Source organism: Larus michahellis, chromosome 5 (genome assembly GCF_964199755.1).
Source record: "Larus michahellis chromosome 5, bLarMic1.1, whole genome shotgun sequence".
NCBI lineage: Eukaryota > Metazoa > Chordata > Aves > Charadriiformes > Laridae > Larus > Larus michahellis.
Genome location: NC_133900.1, coordinates 36,924,185 through 36,941,403, shown reverse-complemented (window position 1 = coordinate 36,941,403; position 17,219 = coordinate 36,924,185). Strand labels below are relative to the sequence as shown.

The window sequence follows — 17,219 nt, the reverse complement described above, 5'->3', positions numbered from 1 at the left end:
GGGGGAGGGGGAAGGGAATGAGGGCATTTCTTGCCTTATCCCTCAAATTCAATGACTTGAAAGTCATTATACCGAAGGCACATAACAGAAATATTAACACTATTATTTACAGTAATAAAAACATTATTATGATGTGCCTAATTAGGAACCATTATAATACCAATTAAAGCTGTCAAAGTAGAACAAAAAAGTAACATGTGTTTTTTCCCTAGAGGACTAGGATATGGTGAGACTCATTATTAACTCATAATTTGAAGACAGAAGACTGCTTTCAGTTTGAGTTGAAATCCAGGCTCTTAAGGAAAAGAGGGCTCTGAGGTATATTCCTCTCTGGAAGGCATTGCTTAAGCAAATGTTATCGTAATACTAGAAGCATTTTTTAATACCCAGGGCAGACACTTAAAAAAATCTGAATACATCAGTATCTATTTAGTTCAGCTTTAGCATCCAACACAATTCTGACATTTGCAATCCGCGCGTCAGTATTCATCTCACTGCAGGAGATGGCATTTACCTGGAAAGGATGGTCAGAGAGCCCTTAAGAAATCTAATTAAAATGCAGCTTGTTACCAGAGCAGTGCATCACACTGTGCTGTCATAGTAACCGGGGGTCCCATGGACTTTCGGGGCCATCTGAGGGCATTTTTGCAAGAGGCACCAGAACTACTATACTGATTGCCTATGGTACATTTTGAATGACCTGAAAACTCTGAATGATTTGCTGATGTTAACCTATCAAAGAAAATAATTAACTCCTACATGCTCAGACAATGGGCCAGTCTCAGGGGTCAGTTTATTCCTATTACTGTTTTTTTTGAGACATACTGCTCCCCACAGCTTATTTAAGAAGTGCACGACTTATTTGCAACATGTGAGCAAAAAAACCAGTTTAATTTGATTCCCTAATAGAGAAACAATAGAGCAATAAGATTAGCAAATCGACCTGTGGGCTGTGGAAGAGAAGATAAACAACAAAAATACATATTCTACTTAGGCTGCTATTTCCAGTGCTGTCTCCTGAAGTACCAGTCATCTGACTGCTCTCAGTCATTGCTTTTGGTGGATGAGTACCTGCCAGCATGCTGGGAATAAATCACACTACAGCACTGGGCTTTTCTTCCTGAATCCTTCTACTAGAACAGAAAGATTAACAGCATTAAAAATTATAAAAGCAGTATCTTACATTGTGCCCTGTCCTGATATTTATTTTCTACAAATGCAATCAATAGATTTGCCACAGAGGCATTAAGACGAATTTTAACAGTAAAGATGTCCAAATCAAGAGATTCTTTTGACACACCACCTGTGAAGGAGACTGCAAATCGTTAGTGGCTCGTTGCAGGTTATCATGAAAGATTTCTGCAAAAGAGTGCAGGAATTCAGGCTCCATTAAGTGATTTAACCACTGACGAAAATCACAGAATCGCAAGTTGTTTGAAATGATGAAGGGGATTTTTAATTGATTTGAAAAAAGAGCTTGATAGCAATTCTTCTGAAATAAATTAATTTCCTTAGAAGTATGGGGTTGGGACTTGGAGATGACATGGGAAATTGAAGCACTGGTTTCCTAGGCATTGTGAAACCAGTATGTTCACGGGATTTTGGCTCATAGTACTAAACCATCAGCTCCTACAGCTGGGATGGGTACATACCAGGTTGGGCATCCTAATACCAGGAAGGCTGGAGAAAGCCAGGAAGGAGCTCAGTTCAAGAACACGCTGAGAGTTCAGCCTCTGGGGTTTTGGGTCTCTTTTTGTACGTACCAGGGACACTCATTATGTGGTTGTGCCTAAGTTTCCCCATTTATAAAAACAGACAATATACTTACCTGTTTCGAGATCCAGTCCACAGAACACTGGAAATACTAGCGGTAAGGGATGGTTCAAAATCCTACTCAGGAGTAGAGAACCTTAAATGAAAAAAACCACCGTATTGTTCAGGTTACAGGCAACATTTGATCCAAAATAACAGATAATAAAAAATGAGAGAAGGAAAAACAGCTCACATTTAAATCTTTTTACTCTATGGAAAAGTATCCAGGCAACATAATAACTAAAATTACCGTGTCTAAAAACAGACAGTAGACTGTACTTTTGCTAAATGGGACTCTATACAAGACAAATTGATCACAACTAATCCATCACTCTTCTGTATAGCCCAACACTTTAACAACCTTGAAACAGTAATTCTTCAAAGGACCTCATGATTTCCTGATAATCTGCTGCAACCCATTATTAATGGATTCATTGACTCCCGGGTTCTCCTTACAACAGAAAGTTTATTAGCACTACAAATGAATCTATTTTGTCAACAATTTACTCCAGCTGAGGTACCAACCCTGATACTCTCATTCTTCATCCTGTTTTTGGTATAGACTGGGCTGTCATTTGCTGGTTTTGTTCCTCCAGTTCCTTCGCAGGGAGCAACACATCCTGAATGCTTTAACACGGGCTTTTGGAGAGGGATGAAGGTGTTATAAATCAACACTAATTTAGAAGTTCATTTTAATGGGTTACATTTTATTTGCTTCAGTTGAACACCATTATTTACAAGCACAAGTTAATAAAACACATCACAAAACAATAAATTTTCAACAGCTAATATTTATAGGTGCATAGTTCATGCTTGATTACTTTTTTATATGTATAATACATACACATATATATAAAGCTCTCACAATAAGTCATCTCTGCACAGAAAGAATAGTCATAGGAAACAAATAAAAATTGTATCATAAACAATATCAAATTACTGACAGCCTATCAACAAAACATGTACAGAGTTAGAAATAAGCAGTAGACACTTAGGTGTTTTTATTTAATATTTTCTTTTTTAACTTTTAAACTTGAAGCCACAATATCCACAGCACAACAATGATCCTGCCAACCAGCTTTCATTTCAGCAGGAGGGAAATGCTGAAACAAGGTGGATGCAGTCACAGATACTCCAATCATTGCTGATGGAAGACTTCAAAATACACCGTAAAAACTGTAAAAAAATTTTACGACTGGGCACATTGGAACTCAGCACTTGTACAGGATGGGACGTCTTTAGTAGTTAGTAGATTTCAGGAGATATAAAGGAAGGAAAGGACTCTCATGCTTCAGGTTCATAGTCTTGATACTCTTCCTAATGAGGAGAGCAGAAATCAGCGCTACTAGTATTTTAGATAAATACATCCTACTTTCACTGCTTGTTCTAGTCCTAGTGGATTCAATACCAAAATACTATGGATTTCCATGCGATCAGGATCTTGCCATTTATTATTATTTTCTCACACCTTCCAGATACTGTACCTAAGAAGCTGTAGTATTTACAGGAGAATTAGGCTTTTACAGCGGCTAACACGCCACTCAGCTGATGTTGCCAGAAACTCAGGAGGCCGCCCGTGGCAATTTACTTGGAGAGGGAGGAGGACCACCTCTGGCCTGAACAGCACACCAGGTGCTGCAGATACTCGTATGAGTCAGTAAATTACTTAAATGTGTGTTTAACTACGGGTACATGAGGAGTCCCCTTAATTTCAGTGATTTTCAAGGTTTTAGCAATCAAATGTGCCTTTAAGTCTTTTACTGGATCATGGCCTAAATGTTTTATATCTCTCATTTTCAGCCTAATCATCTGCACTACTGTAAAACTGCCACTCCAACTACCAACGCATCGTGCCAGACATTGTAGTAATATTTTAGATAGCAGGGCATGAAAAACAACAAAATAATTAATTGCATTAACTGAAGAGTATAGTAATGAATTATCGTGTTTTACAAAGCACGATGCTTTGATAAATGGCCAAACTACTAAAACAACCTACGAAGATGCAATTTTTCACGTATTCCCTATCGAACATAAGAAAAAGATACAAGTTTACTCTGGATTACTCAGAAACCCAGGCACAAGTGTTTCGAAACACACACAATGTTTTCCCGAGAAACTTCCTTACTATCAAGAAAGCAATGGATTTTCTGATTCCCAGCACTATACCTCTGGGAGATCTTGGCCAAAGAGACTGCATTTCTGCTACGCCCCTGCAGCTCAGAGCACCAGCCTGTGCCAGGCTAAGGCAACTCAAGCATGCAGCCCCCTCCTGTGCCCTTCTACCACGTGCGTTCCCAGCAAATACCACAACAGATTTACCTCTGGAGGCATTTCGTAAGCCTCATTCTCAGGATCCATAGGAACATCTGTATTATTCACCATTCCCTCCTGCAGGAAACCTTCTTCATTCTGCATTTAAAACAGGGAAAGAAAAGTGACAGGTTGTAACTGCTTGCCTTGTCATTTATGCCAAAGCGTGTCTTTCCTCCCCATAAGTAGTTGACTTCTTGCCCTGTCCTTTGGTTGTGGGATATTGCTAGAGGATGTCAGCTCCAGAAAGATCTCCATGTTCTACAGGGGTATCCATGGGAATGACTACTATCATCTTTCTGAATAGCTCAAGTGCTGACATCCCATTTCTCTCTTGCCACGGATAGATCAAGAAGTCAATCTGAACAAAAGAACAGTACCATCACCGACTTGCTGAATATCTTTGGAAAATACTTCAATTGCACAGAAAATACTTTGGTCAAGTCATGAAGCAAACCAAGACAAGGTTTTTGCTCCTAAAGAAACTGATCTAGGAAACACACAAATTGTTTAAGTAAGTTATCACAATAATTCCTTTTTAACTACTTGGGGAATACAGTCACAGGTATGCAAAAGTAGTTGTAAAAGCAGGTCAAAAGAGGTGGGTAGTATCAAGACAAACAAATGAAATAGTAATTCAATTATATATATTTTTAATATTACAGACACATCAATTCCCTCATAAATCATTGTTTATTTTACAGTTTTAGCTTTTTCACAGTACATTTCAAAGTGGCCAAAAAAGAGAGAACTATTGTAACTCGGACTATTGCATGCTGGTTTTTTCCTTCAGTTTTAGAACCTAATTATATTGGGAAAAGCTTTTTTCCTTTAATGGGTCACACCTCTATATGCTTTCTCATGTCAGCCAGCATGTTACTCTATGCAGTATTAGTATACGATGCATGGCACTACCTGATACCCAGTTTCTTACACTTTTTTCTGGGCATCTGTAATTGTCCAACTCCAACCGTTCTATGATTCTGTGATTATAGAAGCGCTTCTATTTTATATAGCAATTTTCATAACAGCCTCTTCGAATTAATGGGATTGCAACCGTGTAAGGAGTAACTTGCTGAGTAAGATTACTTAAGTGTCGTCCTAGAACTATAGAAACTATTTACCATCTGAAACAAACACAAATTACAAAGGGAAAAAAAAAAAAAGCATTCCAATTGTGCCAATTTCCATAGCAGTTGTTACCACAGAAGTTCACAGAGAAGAAACATGAGTTTTGCCAGAACAAAGACTGCTGGAGTTTGTCCTGAACTGTAAGAAAATTGATGTGAAAAAAGGTAGAGTAGCTCAGTGGAACTACTGTGACCATGCTGATTTATAACAGTTGCCAATCTAGACAGAAATGCACTACAATTACAGACACGCAGGAAGAAATTAACTTTAAAAAACATCCTGCAGGCTGGTAGCGTAGACAGAAATACAAAATTAAGTAAGCCACAAACCAGACTAATGAGGTAATTCTTCAAAGTCTGCAATTTATAGGATACTGATGCTAAATTAAATTTAGGATATAGATAAAATGAGGATAAGAGAAGCTAAACCTGAAACTCATCTCTGTGAGTTTAACAGAAAATAGAAAATCATATGCAAAACAGGTGGCAGTAAACCCTCTTTACCTTCACACGATATCTATCATGCTTCTGCTGTTCACCATTTGCCACCTATCAGCTCCGTCTGTGGTTTAACCAGATGACCTTAGTCATAATGCTCTTATTCTGTTCCTAACTTGCTGCATCTCTCCATGCACAAATTGTGACTTTATCTGCTGGATACGAATCTTGTTCTTCCTTGGTTTGGTCACCTTTTCTGGCACAGATGCATTTGCATGTTTTTCACCCTCATCATCGAAATCCATGATGTGCAGGACTTATTTCCATAATATGGATTCTTCTCTCTAGCTCTTTCTTCAGACTTTAAAAGGCCCAGTATGAAAATATGCGGTCCCATTGCTTCTCAGTGGGGGCAGATATGCTTCTTCCTTTAGAGGTAAACAGTATAGTCCATGTGGAGTCAATGCCTACTATTCTGCCAAGTTCCCTCCATGCATGTGCCTGCTACCAGTTAACACCCTGTGCTGCTCTATGGCATAAATAACATGGACAAATTCCAAAAGTCAAGGGATCTCGATGAATAATGTTGCTAATATCTTTATTTAGGCCTGTCTTCCAGGAGAACTAGTAATTTTGGGTGTTCAACATGACAGGTAACTTTTAAAGCACAAAATTATCAGAAAAACTGGTCCCAATTACAGTTCTGCCCCAGCTCATCAAAACACTTGAGCTCCTAAGAGTATTTGATGTGCAATATTTAATTACCCTAGCTTCTAAACAAATTTTTAGGAGTATTTATGCCTATTCACTTTTATGAGAAGTAGCATCAATCCCTATCAGATTTGACTGAAACAGCTAAATAATGTGTGCGATGCAAATTTTAAAGCTGTTACTATGCACTTGATCCAATGTATCAGCTGTAAGGACCTACAGGCCCAGTCTACTGCACTCCTGTTTAATCCCAAATATAATTTAATTTCTGCTTCCCCCTTTCATTAAGGAACAGCTTCAGCTAACAATCAGTACATCAAGTAAAACTCTGCACAAAATCAGTCTTGAGGTTGCACAAGGAAGAAAGCATGCAGTTTAATGTTATCTGTAGCAGGAAAACAGATGGCAAGTGAAACTGCCAGGACCATTAGTAACGACAAAGAAAAAGATTTGCCAGATGAATTTCAAAGAAGAGCTTCGAAGCTCATACGCTGTTTATTTGTTAGGAACCTCTGCCATCGGTCTGGATTGTCAATCAGGATTACAGAGACACAATGTCTAAAAAAAGGCTGAATTTATCATCTCCCCAAGTTCCTTCAAGGAGTTCAGGATTGAGATTCCTCTATAGCTTCAAATGAAACAATCATCAGCACTACCAAAATGCAACATCAATCACAACACCAATATTTTTTCAACTGAAGCAAATCACAAGCCATACCAAACCATCAAGGGAACTCTTTGCCTGGGAAAGTCTTATCACCTTTGTCCAGCTGCGAACAGGAACACAAACACCACCTTTCATGTTGATGTCACTGCAGTTCACTCAAGGTCACGTTTGTTACATTTAAATGTATAGCATAGGTGACCACATCATTTTTAATGGTGGCTCTCTCTGCAACTGATGTACCATCCCTCCAAAGTTAGCATACTACAAAAGCAAACAAACACCCTCAGTAACATAGAGCCATCTAAGGTACACCTTATATCATTATTTACTTCCTTTAAAACAAAGAAATACAATTTTACGTTCTCATGGTCAATAATTCCGTATCCTAATTCAGTTATGGAAGAGGAAAAACACCCAATAGACCAATTCGTGTCTTAGTATGAAAGACATTTTTTGTCTTGTAGCTGCCACCTCTATTCTTAAACCATACAGAAAGGCATTTCCAGAGAGAAAGCTTTTTATTAAAAGATCTGAAAAGCTAAACAGAAGCTTCTCAGAGATGAAGTTAGTTTTTAACTGGAGATCATGAGCTCTTTTGGGGGGAAAACACTTTAAAAAGGGAAAATTGCAACTCATGGAATAACCAAGGTGTTAAAAGAATGGTGAGGAGAGGATGTCTGCTTGAGGATTCCCCTGAGGATTCCCTTCACAAAAAGCAAATGCTTTTCTGGTTTTATACCTTGGTTTTAAGCAAGGTCACTCTGGGTAAGACTTGTATTTCTACGTCTCCAGAGTCTTGTGTCCTCAGAGCCATGTTATGCAAAGCAAGCTTTTGCGTCTAGCCAGAGCAGAGCACACACTACGTTGCCTTTCCCAGGTACCAATGGTGGTGTCAGTTTGGGCTGTCAGCACTCCTGTCTGCCTTGGCAGAGCTTCGTGACTGTCAGACTCGCACAGCCCAAGACCTACGTGCTACCAGGCTACCTCGCAAGCCCACCCACACCTTCCCTGGGAATGAATGGTTGTGGTGTATATCTTCCCTCCCAAAGCACGCTCTGCTCTCATTTTGTCAAGCAACTTGTGTCATTTTATAAACAAAAGGGAGACAGTGTCCCATCATTGTACAAAGTGGCACATTTGCATGACCTTAGGCACGAGTTCTGGCTCCAGGAACAGGTACAAAATAACTGGTATACAAGAGTGGCAAAAATAAGATATGAAGTAGAACTTATTTGCTGCAGTTGCTCCAAAATGCTGACTCGTCCTCCTTGTCTATGGGAATGAATCCTGCTAAGCTGTGTGTGTGACAGTGTGAAACAACACACTTTTGCAATAAAATAGTAATCAAACTAATTTAAGTCTTCCTGAAGACCTGGCCCTGTTTAAATTATAGAATATTTGCCAAAACTCCAGGCCTTCTCCTTTTACCAGGAAAACATCACCAAATGAGTTTCTCTTATTTCAGTGTTTCTGGTGAAAATCACAACCCATTTCTTTCCCACCTCATAACACACTTGGTGGAAGGGGAGAGACTATTTAAGATCCCCTACACATGGAAAACAGACCGGGTGGTCTGCTCGTGGTACCACACCTATGTCAGCCCATGTGGCAAAATCGTCACCTTCATTCGTGTGTGTGCATTCGGTCCTCTCGGTGACGTGTCTTTGAATGCCAACTTACTGCCATCACAAAGAAATTATTTTATCTCAAGTCACAGACAAAAGCAACTTCAAAAGGAAGCATTGCAATTGCAATTTAGCAGCTGATCTAAGCATTATAATTTACTATCTCTCTGGCCAGTAGCATGTTTTTTCCTTCCATTATGAATGCTGAAGGAGTCTTACAGTCATGTATATTCTCATGATTACTGGTAACTAGTTCCTTCTGGAGCGATTCCATATTCTGAGATAAATAAACCAGGCTACTGAAGTGTCAGCTCTTAAAACGTTTATACTGGCAAGAGGAAATCACCCTGGAAGTCATTTCCGCTAATCACAGAGGTCAGGAGACACCTCCAGAGATCATCTAGTCCAACCTCCCAGCTCAGAGCAGGGTCACCTACAGCAGGTTGTTCAGGGCTGTGCCTGGTTGGGTTTTGACCATCCCCACAGATGGACATTCCACATTCTTGCTGGATAACCTGGTCCAGTATTTGGACAGTGAAAAAGCTTTTTATTACATTTAAATGGAGCTTCCTGCATTTCCATTAGTGCCCACTGCCTCCTGTCATTTCACTGGGCACTGCTGAAGAGTCTGGTTCTATCTCCTTTACCACTACCCCCATCAGGTATTTATACGCATTGATAAGTTCCCCCAAGAAACTTTCACGTCCATGTAATTTCACACTTGTTGATTTTCTGTCTGTTCTTGAGACCTCTATGAGATTTCCCATGCAGATATTGGGGAGTATTTTTTCTCTAGTAGAAAGCCTTACTGTACAAATTCAATTACATACATAAAAATAAGGTCAGGCTTGCCTCAAACACCTAACAAATTAATGTAACTTGAGAAATCATAGTTAATTTCAACAAAGTAGATTATTATAAACTCAATGAGGACTGGTCACACCACATCACTTGCCAGACTGTTATTGAGTCTTCTACAATTAAGAGGCACTACGGAAAAAGCAGTGAACTGGAATAGGCAAAAAGGTGGTTTACAAGACAATTTTTGTGTACCTCTTTTGTAAAGACCTTTAAAGTCCCTTTTGGAAAGACCTTTAAAGTCCCTTTTGGAAAGACCTTTAAAGTCCCTTTTGGAAAGACCTTTGAGACTCCCAACAAAATGTTCCATGCAAAACATTTTTAATGTAGTCCAGTTTGTTGTACATACACACCAGCTAGTACCTGGGGGAGTCTGAAATAAAAATAAGAATGTAAAAAATAAAATTAAAAAATCACATCCAATAGCATTATGACCTTGCGAAATTACCATGTACTGCTAGATTAGAGTAAGGGTCGTATTGCCTTTCACTGTATTTCCTAGCGCTGTGCACACCAAGGACAGCACTGGCAGAGAGGTAGAACTCAACAACAGGAAGGACAGATCCAACAGGGAATTTGACATTCCCTGATCTCGTCAACTGGTCTGAGTAGCTTGTCCAGAGAAGAAGCCATGCCTGCTTCCTACCTGCCTGCCTGATAGCCATGGTCATGCATATCTTTGTGAGCCCAGTACTAGTGAATTATTGAGTTTGCTGTTGTTACAGTCTGGCTAATTGTATTCCTAATCTGTCTTTGTTACCACACCATCATTTAGGGATAAATTGTTTATCCCTAAAGCTGTTGGTCCCATGCCTGTTATCGCATACCAAACCTGTAACTCGGCAGGGCTGCCTTAAGCCCTTACAACTGGTAACGGAATAACCCTCCAGCCTGAGCAAATCCATTTCATTTTGGTCGTATGCACCCTGTAAGAACTTTGTTCAGGAACTGTCACTCATCATATGGTGGAACAAAGAAAAAATTCGGGATTTCTTTTGTAGACCCTCAGTGCAGCTGTTACGCATACTGTCCAAATTCACCTCTTGCTACAAGTTGGATAGCAATTTGCTGTGCCAATGGTCTTAAAAGTCCCCTTTGAAAAGATAATAGTTCGTATTCTTTCTTCTCCACCAAATAACTGTCTTTTCCATTCGGTACCTTATTTTTTACAGGTATTTTGACCATAAAGCCCAACTTAGCCAATGGGAGAAAAAGCCTTGAACAAAACAGCAAATTCCCAACAACAGGCAAAACAAAGATATGCTAAAATGGCCTCAGTTTACTTACTTTCCTAGTCCTAAGGTATTAACTATGTGGAGCTGACTGGTTATAACTGAGTTGCCGGGCCATCTTAGGACGCTCTAAAGCTTCCAATAGCTCATTGCAACTGTCAGTGACTGCAGGCCTCAGCTGTGAAGGACAAAGCGTTAGCAGCAGTCTAATGGTTTTACTCCGGAGATACAGAGAGAAGACATATCTGTGCACTAGCTAGGAAGAAGTAAACTGTTTTAATTATCCCTAAGCTAAACACTCAAGTGAAGAAAATGATGAGAAAAGCATTATGTGTGAAAGAAACTAGCTATTCCAGTGCACAACTAATTGAGAGAACCAATAATGAAATGGGACTACTGTCCTCCTTAGGTGGAGTGGAAGTGAAGAAGAGACATTTAATTAAACAAATAAATGTCAGTACGATAGCACAATTACAAAGAAAGGTTAACATAACTCCTGCAAATGCCCTTCAGTTGGCAATGACAAAAATGAAAAGAATAAAGACTGAGGCCTATGGAGAGAGGAACGAATGTGAAGACTAAGTGCCTGTGGTTACAGGTCCATCTTGGTGTCTATAAATAGCTGGAAATACCTGCTGTTTACAACAATTTATGAAATGTTGTACATTCCTAGACAAACAAATTTCAATACAACATAGATTGCGCATATTTTTGTTTCCTTCCTTTAAAATTCCCCATTTACTGTTACTTGTAAAGATAAGACTCAACTCAGTTCAAAGTACAACAGGAACATTTCTGCGAGCAATCAACTTTCCTTGAACTCAGATTCATGTTTTGCATTAATCAGGCTGGTAAATTACCTAATGAGAGCTGCTGGTATGTTGTTATTTGCTCATAAATGGATGTGGGTTTCACAGAGAACCCGCCCATCGCCCAGGTCAGACCAGCAGGCCATACAAGTTCTAAAGTGCTGGACACGTGCATTAATTACGGGTGACTTAAAATAACAGGTTGCCTAGGGTCTGAGTCAATGTGCCATCAGTAACGCATGTAAATGCATCCAAAACACACAGTTCGTTCAGCTTCATCCTTTTCAGCTTCCCAAATCTATGGTGATATTGAAAACTCCGCAAGCAGGGACAGAAAAAGCTAGAGCTTACCATTTAGAAATACTGAAGTAATATCTAATTGCAAAACAGTGAGAATAGTATATGCTAACTAAACATCACATCAGGGGGATATGGTCACAGCTGTGCCTCACTTGGCATTCTCCTGAACAAGGTAGAGAAGCATAGGTCAATAAAAATATTTTAGGGTAACTGATCTGTTCGAACAATATCCACTATCAACATCATGATTTACGTTCTCAAACCTGAAGTTTCAGAGTGCAGTCTCATAGAAATCTTGAGTCCAGTAATACCACTATTTTCAATAAGGATTTGGAAGAAAGGTCAAGGACTGCACTTAACTGTACACTCGGTCTTATGCATTAAGAAGGAACAATAAACAGCCTATGTTTATTTTATTATTACTAGATAATTAAAAGATATTCAACTGAGTTAGCAACTGAAATAAATGAGATGCAGCTCAACAGGAAAAGGTGTTAATATGCTGCACTTAGGCACTCACCAAATCAAAGAGAAAGGGCAAATGGTGCAAAGAAAAGAATTACAAACACAAGCCAGTAATATCATGTTACTGCAAAAAAAAAAGGCAAGCAATTCTCTCATGTATTAACAAAGCTTGTGAGGTAATCTACTTGGTCTAATGCAGTCCAAGGGTGCCTTCTCCTGAATACAGAATTCAGTTTACACAATGCACTTTGCAGGGGATGTTGGGAGATCCCAAAGGAGAATGATCACATCCTAGAACAGAGAGGAAAGATGAATGAACCCGTCAGGAAAGCATAAACAAACTAGGTTTATATAATCCTGAAGGAATCTCCTTAATTAAGGAGCCTGTCTGTTAAGAACAGCTTGGCCCTATGTCCGTCCATGGGTTTAGCTAAACCCATCTATCCCCCTGCAGCAATGGAGGATTCTCCAATCTGTATGAACCCATCACCGAGAACGACCTCCAAGGATGATACCTGAGCTTTGTCTTCATTAAATAAAACTAGAACATAATGATACATAATCTTGACTGATCACCTTAACTAAAGCAATGGTACACATCAGCTTTGCAGTCAGCATAGAAATGATCAATCATCTTGTTCAGATTTGGCTCCATTAAGTAGGTAAAGATGATTTTAAACGGCGTGGTCCCAGTCAAAGCTGCGAAGTTATTTTACCATGCTTTATTTAAAACTGTTTGAATATCATAATCATATTCCAACACTACATACATTTTTAGTGCAGATAGATAAACTCCAGAAGTTGTTACTGTATAGACTGCATGAGTATATATTCTCTTTCCTAAGAGACAAAATTAAAGGAGGAAAATAAGTTCCCTGTAAAAGAAGTCTCCACTCATGCAAACATTTCATTCAATGCTGTATTATCTAAAAGAACAATCTCTAAACCATAGGTATTTCTCCTAGTCTTAGAAAAAGTCCCCAGTACAGAACTGCATGACCAGCCACCCTCTAGCATCATGAACAGCAGGAGTTCCACCCCGTTACACGTAGCCCCAGAGACAGCACACACTTCAGTTCTGTACCCCATCTTGTGTGAGTGTATTCACAAAGCAATGAAGTAACTTTACTCATTTCCAAGGAATTTTTTAAAGGAAGAGTTAGAGATCTCTACAGGTAGTGGAGAAAGGGTAGGGTTTTCTCCCTTTCCCTTTTCTCTAGAGCATGAGTGGATAAGCTAATGAAATCAGCATTGACTCATTTGCTTTTACTCTCCAGCACGTTGAGCTGTGGGCTGACAGGAGAGCTAGTGGCAGCACGGTCACCTTCAAAGGCTGTAATTGATTGGCAGGACATGCTCTTAGTGAAGCGGTTACCCTTCAGTTATTATCAGTGAGCGTCTCTCTAAAGCGCTCCTTCAATTCCAACGTATTACAGCACTATACCTAGGTGGGGAATTTTAAAATACATTTCTTCTAAGGAAGAAACCTGCACTTGCTCTGAAAAACATCTGCAACAATTACTTGAACTGCAAAGGTTTCGTGAGTATTTACTGCAATTGTGACCTATTTAGCAGCAGATCAAACATTACAAAAGACTAGAAATTCAGCCTGCATCTTAAAATTTATATTCCTGAAGTATCCCTCTTCATCTAGAAGCAAGAATACAACAATTTTGAGCTTCCACTTGCATTGGGAAAGATTACTTCACAGTACAGTGGCACGAAACACAAACATCACAAACATCTCTTCAGCTTATTCTTCTCCTGTAGAAGACGAAATAATTCTTTTGAACTAAGTGGAAAGAATTATTTAATAAAGTTTACTTAGCAAGGTGTAGAAGGTGATGAGACTCTTAAAAGACTAGTACCCCAATATACAATACTTCAGTACCTGTGTTTTCTTTCCCTCCTCCCCCAGCACTGTTACTGTTATCTTTGTTTTTCATTTGTGACTTAGATGAAGGAAAGCATCAGACTGAAGTATGCTATCCTCTATGCATGAGAGTGGAGTTCAAAGCAAAACAGCCTTTCCCAGGCCAAATTCTGTTCTTATCTATGTCAATATAAGGCTGGTGTAACTCTTCACCCCCCTAAGCCACTTTTGTACTCATACCTGTCCTGCAGAGAGCAGCCTGTCTTTACGATCCTCTTTTCAGACATCTGCTGCTGTTCCAAAAGACATATGTACCATAAAACTCTTCACCACTACTTCATGTATACAAAATCGTAAGAGTGCAAGTTTGGATGGCCTTGAGGAGTTACCTAAGTCACACTGCTGCTTTAGGCACGTTCAGCTTTCCCTAAATCATTCCCAACAGATGTCTGGGAAAAGGCACCTTAAAAGCCTCCAGTGACAAGAATTCCACAGCATCCCCAGGAAATCTATTCCTGCACTTAATTACTGTTACCATTAGCATCTTTCCTGATGCCTAACCTCGATTTCCCTCACTACCATTTAGCTCCAATATTTCTAATCCTATTCCCAGTGGACACTGTCCCCTTTCTCTCTGAAGCAAGGGTTTGATACTGGAAAAACAGTTATCCTGACTCATTTCAGTCTTCTCTGGACTAACACTGCTCATTCTGTCCACACAACACCCTAAGGAAAAACCTGTTGAGCATCCACTACCCTGTATCTCTGCAGCTCATTTATGAGAGCTGCACACAAGGTTAAGTCTTGCCAGAGTCGGGATGCGGCTGTTTGGTGTTTGGAGAAGAGTCAAGTAGGGCAGAGACGCTGCTCTTCAGGCTGACAGAGGAAAAGCAAGGCAAGCCCCAGTGGTGTCTGACATCAGAAAACTACCTGAACCAGTGTGGGCTGACGATCTCCTCAGCCATAGATGAAGCTTCAAAGGAGAATTGTTACTGCACTGTTTTTACGAGAAAAAAGCCTTCTATTATTAAAATATGTCAAACCATTTGAAATTAAAATGCAGAGCTGCTTTTTAAAGGATCAAAGAAGCATAGAAAGTTAGTTGTCATAATTGATAGAACGACACTTTCCCTCTGGTCCTTTCTTATTATTAATCACAGCAGCTCCCCAGAGCTCATCTGCTAAGCAGGGGTCTGCCCTCTGCACTGGAGTCACAGCAAAGCAACCACCATAAACTGCTACAATTCACAAGAAGCAGTTGGTCCCACAGCCACAAGGAGCATAAGGAAAGGGAAATATCCTCTTCTCCACATCTGCTTTTATGGCTTGAGAGAGGGGACTCTAATCATGCTCCAGCCACCACCCCATTAATATTTAAGCATACAAGAGGAAAAAATGATGCATACACACCAGAGGGGTAGCACACAAAAAAAGCAGTTGAGGCAAAGCATTCATTCTGTTCACTACATCCAGAGCAGCAGGTAAAAATCACATTTCTGTCAGGGAGTTTTGAGTGAAATACTGCTTAGCAATTGCACTCATTGCACCCTCTGCTTTGAGGATAAATAGGAAAAACAAAACCAAATCACTTTTCTTCAAACTCCTGGCATAACAGTGAGCTACATGTGATTTACAGAAGTTCAGATGAAGTTGAGGAAGAGTAATTTCATGCATGTCATGTCATGCCAGGGAGTATGATTATCAAAGCTTATTCAATGGAGATGAGGGTGCTCACTTAAAACAGAGGAGGAATAGAGAGAATACATTTGGCAAATCAATTACAGTCACTACAGTTCTTTCTCCAACAAGTCACATTCACAGTTTCTGCAATGAACATTGATATGCTGCCCAGAGCAATACAACTTCTTCAGCATTTAGGTTCTCACTATCATGGAGCCCTTTCATATTTTCAGTAAGAGGATGATGCAAAAAGACTGGCAGGATCAGTCCACACTTCAGAAAAAGATGGCGCATTTATGATAAGACTCCCTGTGGTTTGAAAACACCACAAAAACCTATCTGCTACCAGCTATAAAGATGTTTCTCTACACGTATTGCTTGGTGAACATTTAGATAAGAATGAGAGCCAGTTCTTGAGAATCACCCATGCAGAACTGAACACAAACACGCTTGCGTAATTGCCACAGCTGGATGCCCAAGTGTTTGCAAATGCTCAAGCAATAGCAGTTAGACAGCCAGCTGGTGAATTTACGTGCAAATGCCATTTTAGAAATGAGCCATGCTAGAAAATACTTACGTGGAATACAAGGCTACAAGTAAATGCAGTTTGCCATGAACAAACTAAAGGAAATTCCGCAGTATGCTATATTATCACCTTTTAATCATGATTTCCAAATCATTTTTTTCAGTTATCTGATAACAGATATTTGTGTATTCCCATCATAGGGGCACTTCAACGGCTGTCATTAAAGTATGATCATTTTTGTAGTGGTTTAGCATAAAGACAGTTGATGAGTTTACTGTTTCATAATAAGCATTGTTCAACAAGCAGATTCAATGAGAAACCATACTGAAAAATAACTGTGATTTCTGTTGTACATGTGTATCATTTCTGTAAGAGCAGGCAACAAACTGAATGGCTCTTATTCTTCATCTGCCAAGACTTATCCAAGAAAGGCAGTGGTATTGGAAATTGCAGCAGTGACTGCTCTAATGTTATTAATCTCTTTCCTATACTTGCAACATTCCAAACATACATGCAAAGCGTGGATGTTTAGTGGGCTACATTTACCAAAACAGGAGATGCTTCTGCCAGGATGTGCCTTGGACCATCTAGCACTAATTACAGAATAACAGCTGGTACCACAAATATTCAGAAGCATTTTTCTGAATGGATTCTTGCAGAAAAGGAATTCAACATGTTCTTTGCAGCAACAACAACAAGAAATGTATACTATAAGTAAGCAATCTGATAAGAGACACTTAAAATAACTTTACCAATGAAAGCTTAAAAGCTGATCTACTT

General features: G+C 39.5%; 1 protein-coding gene across 1 annotated transcript in view; it reads right to left on the bottom strand.

Moving 5' to 3' along the window:
- Positions 1-2,498: 2,498 nt before the first annotated feature.
- Positions 2,499-17,219, bottom strand: part of SNCA (synuclein alpha) — a 73,170-nt gene continuing 58,449 nt past the window's right edge. The window contains exons 5-6 of the mRNA XM_074589585.1: positions 4,135-4,224; positions 2,499-3,129 (exon numbers count right to left, since the gene is read on the bottom strand). Of these exons, the coding sequence (XP_074445686.1) occupies positions 3,097-3,129; positions 4,135-4,224 (123 nt within the window). The 3' untranslated portion in view covers positions 2,499-3,096. The remainder of the gene's footprint in view (positions 3,130-4,134; positions 4,225-17,219) is intronic.